Source organism: Hemitrygon akajei, chromosome 9 (genome assembly GCF_048418815.1).
Source record: "Hemitrygon akajei chromosome 9, sHemAka1.3, whole genome shotgun sequence".
In the NCBI taxonomy this organism is placed as follows: domain Eukaryota; kingdom Metazoa; phylum Chordata; class Chondrichthyes; order Myliobatiformes; family Dasyatidae; genus Hemitrygon; species Hemitrygon akajei.
The window spans coordinates 143778979-143784978 of NC_133132.1; the positions used below are offsets into that span (position 1 = coordinate 143778979).

The window sequence follows — 6000 nt, forward strand, 5'->3', positions numbered from 1 at the left end:
AGCCATAATGAAGCATCCCCTTCCATGTTTTTTTACCCTCTAATTCAGTACTCTTCCACACTACAGTATGTTCAATCAACTGATTGCTCTCTAAGTAAATAGCTTTGCATTTTTCATGATTCAGAGATGGTGCCATTTGAACCATTAAGTTTTGCTTAGCATCTACCTTTGATCAAATATATTTCATGACGCAAAAGAAGCACATCCACCCAAGAAACTCCATGTCTGTGTAACTAGTAAAGTATTGGCAATGGATTCAAAGAATGGCCGATCCAGTAAAACTCTAACAATCTGGGAAACCGAATGGCATGGCATCTGCCTCACCAACAGTAGCTCCCATGCTCCTAACAAAGTCTCCTGGTTCATTGGAGAATTTAGTAAACTACGATATAACATCTTACGAAAAGACAATTTGATGGTGGGGGGAAGGGGTTAGAGATTGATAATGGGATTAGTAAGAGTAATATCCATTAGTATAGACTGTCTTCCAGTCCAGCACCAGTAAAATGCCAAGTGCTGAATTATTTGAATTTTACGGATAACCAGCACAGGGTAACGGGTTGAAGTGAAACTTCACAACAGTAAACAAGCTTGAAAATGTAATGTTCTTTCAAATAAATGAATATATTGATGAAATGTAACTGAATAGCATTTTTTAATTAGTTGAGGGGAGGGTGACAAAATGTGGGGAGATTCATAAAACACTGAGGCACCACAGGCCCAGATTCTGTGGAGGGAATAACAATGAAAATATCACTGCTTGTTACTATTTCACCCTAAAGTGACTTTACATTTGGGGCTTTTCCTTGTGCATAGTTTTAATATGCAAATTATTATTTCTTTGCTTGAAGATTTCCTTATTTCAACATTTAACATTTTTAAAATTATAAACATATTTTGAATATTTTGATCAGCATCATTTCTGCACGTCTAACTTTTTTTAAGAACTTGATATTTGTTCAAATTTTTTAAACTAAAATTGTTTGTGCTGTGCTATTTATAAGCATTTTAAACTCCAGTTGGCCGATCAGTTAATTTGGTGACTTTGCAGTTGCTGAATTTCAGGAACCCTGTTAAATTGACTGCAGCAATTCTAAAGGGAAGATCCCACTAGAAAGGTGGCCAGCTCAGTGGGGAACTGTTTACACGAACTGATTAAACCAGCAACCCCGACTGCAAGTTCTGGGCCATCATTTTATAACACTTACTTTGGAAATGACAGTGCATATTAGGACATTGTCTTCTCACAGAGCAATAAAGAAATTGTTCTCTAACTGGCAGTTTTAGCAATTAATTACTTTATTCACAGTATATACTTTTCTTCCCAAACCAGCAAATTATTTAATAAGTAAAATTTTACTTCACTTTTTGAAATTAGCTCCCTTCCAAGAAACTGATTATATGACTTCAAACATTTTAATTTAAGTTGTTCTGTTTTAAGCACAGTAACACCAAAGATTCCTCATCCAGTTTCTAAGGCAACTATTGGTTTATTTTTCTTCAAATGACCATTGTTCTTGCAGGTCCTCTAGTGAGTTAAGGTTGGGCAGGCTGGGCTTGTACTCACTCAACTTCAGAAGAGTGAGAGATGACTTGATTGAAACATGCAAGAACAGTAAGGGGTTGGCATATGGGTTGTGAAGACAGTGTTTCTAAAATGAGAAGCTATTGTTTAAGACTGCAATGTTTCTCTGAGAGGGCCTGCATCTTTGGAAATTCCTTCCTCTAAGTGCAGAGGAATTAAAACCTTGAATGTACAAGGCAGAGGTAGATAAGTACTTGATAAGCCAGGAATTTAAATGTTTCCTGGGTTAGGTGAAATGTGAAATTGAGTTCAACATCATATCAGTCGTGATCGTATAGAGTGGTTCCAAGTCCAAAGTTCAAAGTAAATTTCATTATCAAAGTCACCATATACAACCCTGAGAATCATTTTCTTGTGTGCGTACTGAATAAATGTATAGTATAATTACTATAACAAATCAATGAAAGACCACCTAACCAGGATGGTTGACCAGACTGTAGAAAACAACTGTGCAAATGCAAAAGAAGAAACAATAGTAATAAATAAATAAACAACAATTATCGAGAACATGAAATGAAGTGTCCTTCAAAGTGAGTCCATGGGTTGTGGGAACATTTCAATGATGGGGCCAGTGAGGTGAGTGAAATTATATCTGATGGCTGAAGGGTAGTAACTATTTTTAAACCTAGTGGTGTGAGTGGCTCTTGGGCCTTCTTCCTGAGGGCAGCGGTCAAAGGAGAACATGTTCTAGGTGGTGGGGATCCCTGATGATAGATGCTGATTTCCTGAGACAGTGGTTCATGTAGATGTGCTCAATGGTTGGGAGGGCTTTACTCGTGATGAACTGGGCCGTATCCCCTAATTATTGTAGGATATTCCATTCAAAGACATTGCTGTTTCCATACCAGGCTGTGATACAGCCAATCAATATATTCCCAACAGGAGCAGGCTCAAAGGCCCCAGCGACCTACCTCTGGCCCTAATTTGTATGTATGTATGCAAGTGTTGTTTCCAGCTTTTCTCTGACAACTGCTTACATGGTTAAGGCATGAAGGGATACAGGGAGAAGGCAGCAGATTGTGACTAAGAGGAAAAATTTATCAGCCATGATGAAATGGGTAGAGTAGACTCAATGGCTAAGTTCTGCTCCTATATTTTATGATCTTATAGTCTTATTATTCCTAGAGGACAGTATCAATGACTGATCCAAATTCATTTTTGCTCCCTCTTCTTGCATGAAAAGTGACTCCAAACTTTCTCATCACCGACACTTAGTGGCCTGTACACCTGCTCGTTAATGCAAATATCTAGTAAGCCAATCACGTGACAGCAACTCAATGCGTAAAAGCATAAAGGCATTGTCAAGAGGTTCAGTCGTTCAGACCAGACATCAGAATGGGGTAGAAGTGTGATCTGTTACTTTGATTGTGGAATGATTGAGGGTGATTTGAGTATCTCAGAAGTGGCTGGTCTTCTGGGATTTTCATGCATAACAGTCTCTAGAGTTTACAGAAAATTACGTGAAAAACAAAAAAAAATCCAGTGAGTGGCCGTTCTGTGGGCGAAACTGCCTTGTTAATGTCACAGATCAGAGGGGAATGGTCAGATTGGTTCAAGCTGGCAGGAAGGTGCAACCTTGAAGTAAGTGGGATACATTAACATATTAGGTAAAGGATGTATCTAACGAGGAGGAGACTGAGTGATTGTACTTCAAACTCTGGCATTCTCAGTTCTTGCAGAGAGAGATGGTTTTGTCTAGACAGTGTGGAATGCCTAAACAGGACTGATGCAGGGGGACTGCATGGTTCATTGCTTCTAATCCGCATAATACAGATGGCCCGTAAGACCATAAAACCACAAGACATAGGAGCAGAATTAGGCCATTCAACCTATCAAATCTGCTCTGACATTCCATCATGGCATATCCCAGATCTCACACAATCCCATACACTTGCCTTCTCGTCATAACCTTTGATGCCCTGACTGATCAAGAAATTATCAACTTCCAGCTTAAGTATACCCATAGACAGTCTGTGGCACAGCATTCCACAGATTCACTACTCACTAGCTAAGAAAAAATCCTCCTTAGCCCTGTTCTCTAACCAAGGTGTCAGGCAAGATTTCTCTCGACAGAAACCATGCTGACTTTGACTTATTTTATCATTAGTCTCCAAGTACCTTGAAACCTCATCCTTAATAATAGACTCCAACACTTTCCCAACCACTGTTAGGCTAATTTCCTTTCTGTTGCCTTCCTCCTTTCTTAAAGAGTGGAGTGACATTTGCAATCTTCCAGTCCTCTGGGACCATGCCAGAATCAAGTGATTCTTGAAAGATCATGACCAATGCATCCGTTATCTCTTCAGCAACCTCTCTCAGGACTCTGGGATGTAGTCCATCCGGTCCAGGTGACTTATCCACCTTAAGACCTTTCAGTTTGCCCAGCACTTTTTCCTTTGTAATAGCAATGGCAATCACTCCTGCTCCCTGACACTCACAGACCTCTGGCACACTGCTAATGTATTTCACAGTGAAGTCTGATGCAAAGTATCCATTACATTCATCTGCCATTTCTTTGTTCCCCATTACTACCTCACCAGCATCATTTTCCAGTGGTCCAAAATCAACTCTCACCTTCCTATTAATCTTTATACAACTGAAAAAAAAACCTTCTGGTATCTTGCTTTATACTATTGGCTAGTTTGCCCTCATAGTTAATCTTTTTCCTTCTAATAGCTTTTTTTGTTCCCCTTCTTGTTGGATTTTAAAAGCTACCCAATCATACAGATTCCCACTCACTTTTGCTACATTATATGCCCTTTCCTTTTTTTCATGCAGTCCTTAACTTCCCTTGTCTATCCCGTGTCTTGTGAACTATTCCTAGAAACTTTAGCCATCTCTGCTCTGCCGTCATTCCCCTCCGTCAAGCCACAAGTAATTGTCAGCTGCCAGTCTGCACCCATTCTCTACATGTAGTTATCAACACTGGTTAGTTTACAAAGTAGGGAAGGAAAGAGGCAGACGGAGCACAATTTTCAATCCGTCCTGTATCTACCCTTGTCACTCTTTTACTCTTCATATATTTAAAAAACTTAGTATCCTTTTTTATGTTAGTTGCCAACTTGCTTTCATAATTCATCTTTTCTTTCCTAGTTTCCTTCTGTAAGTTTTTAAAAGTCGTCTAGTCCTCAGTTTTCCCACTAATTTTTGCTTCCTTGTACACCGTCTCTTTTGCTTTTATTTTAGCCTTAACCTCTCTCGTTAGCCAGATTTGTGCCGTTTTTCCATTCATGATTTTCTTTTTACTTGGAATATATTGAATTATGATGAGTTAACGCAGTACCAGCAGTTATGGTCGAAATGACAATAAAAGTGACTTGACTTGAGTTAGTCTCATTTGACCTGTATCTCTCCAAATCTTTCTTATCCGGCTTTATATGCCGAACTATACCTGCCTGAACTACGCTGTCGTGCATCGTTACATACACGCACTCCCTGCGTGAAGGAATCCCTGCTTCTGCAAACCGACGAGGAGGTGAGCGGTGTCACTGGGATGCCGTCGACTTACCGTGCAGCTGCCAGGCTCCCCACTTCGGCAACGAAGCTGGAAGGCACGTAGCCTTCCTCCACATCGCGTCCTTCTGTTTTTTTGACCAATGTCCACTCGCCTTCTTGGCTTAAAATTTCAACCTCTTCGCCTTCTTTGACGGGGAGATCCTCTGAAGTGCGGGGTTTGTAATTGTAGAGCGCGACATATCGCGACTGAACGGCATATTGGTTCGTATAAACTAAATTGCCTGCTCGGTTTGAAGTCCTTTCATTGCTGTCATTAGAATTGGATCGACAGCAGCGGCAAGGGCAGACAGCACAGTATTGCTTACTCAGAGCCCTGCCCATGACCGTCTCCGATTGACTTTGTTTTCATTGAATGTTAAATCCCAGAAAAGTCGTCAACGTCAATTCAGGAAGCAGAGCAGCAAATGCGTTAAATCTTTGGGAATTAGTTCTTCCTGCTTTTAAGATTCGTCGCCTCATTTGTATGTGCCGTTTTGAAATTGTTTAGCAGGAATGTGTGTGGGTGTGTATGTGTATATACACACACACCACCTAATGGGGAGCGAGAATTGGAGGAGAATTTTAAGGAGACAGCAGATATTTGTAGTAAGCACAGGGCTGTGATTGTGGCAGATTTTAATTTTCCGGTCATAGACTGGGAAGCCCATTCTGTAAAAGGGATGGATGGTTTGGTGTTTGTAAAATGTGTGCAGGATAGTTTTTTTGCAGCAATACATAGAGGTACCAACCAGAGAAGGGGCAGTGTTGGATCTCCTGTCAGGCAATGAAATTGGTCAGGTGACGGAGGTATGTGTTGGGGAGCACTTCGGGTCCAGTGATCACAATGCCAATAGTTTCAATCTAATTATGGAGAAGAATAGGACTGGACCCAGGGTTGAGATTTTTGATTGGAGAAAGGC

General features: G+C 40.5%; 1 protein-coding gene across 1 annotated transcript in view; it reads right to left on the reverse strand.

Moving 5' to 3' along the window:
* LOC140733612 (tyrosine-protein kinase Src42A) overlaps window positions 1-5472 on the reverse strand; it is a 48447-nt gene extending 42975 nt beyond the window's left edge. The window contains exon 1 of the mRNA XM_073057183.1: window positions 5094-5472. Within this exon, the coding sequence (XP_072913284.1) occupies window positions 5094-5422 (329 nt within the window). The 5' untranslated portion in view covers window positions 5423-5472. The remainder of the gene's footprint in view (window positions 1-5093) is intronic.
* Between the last annotated feature and the right edge of the window lie 528 nt (window positions 5473-6000).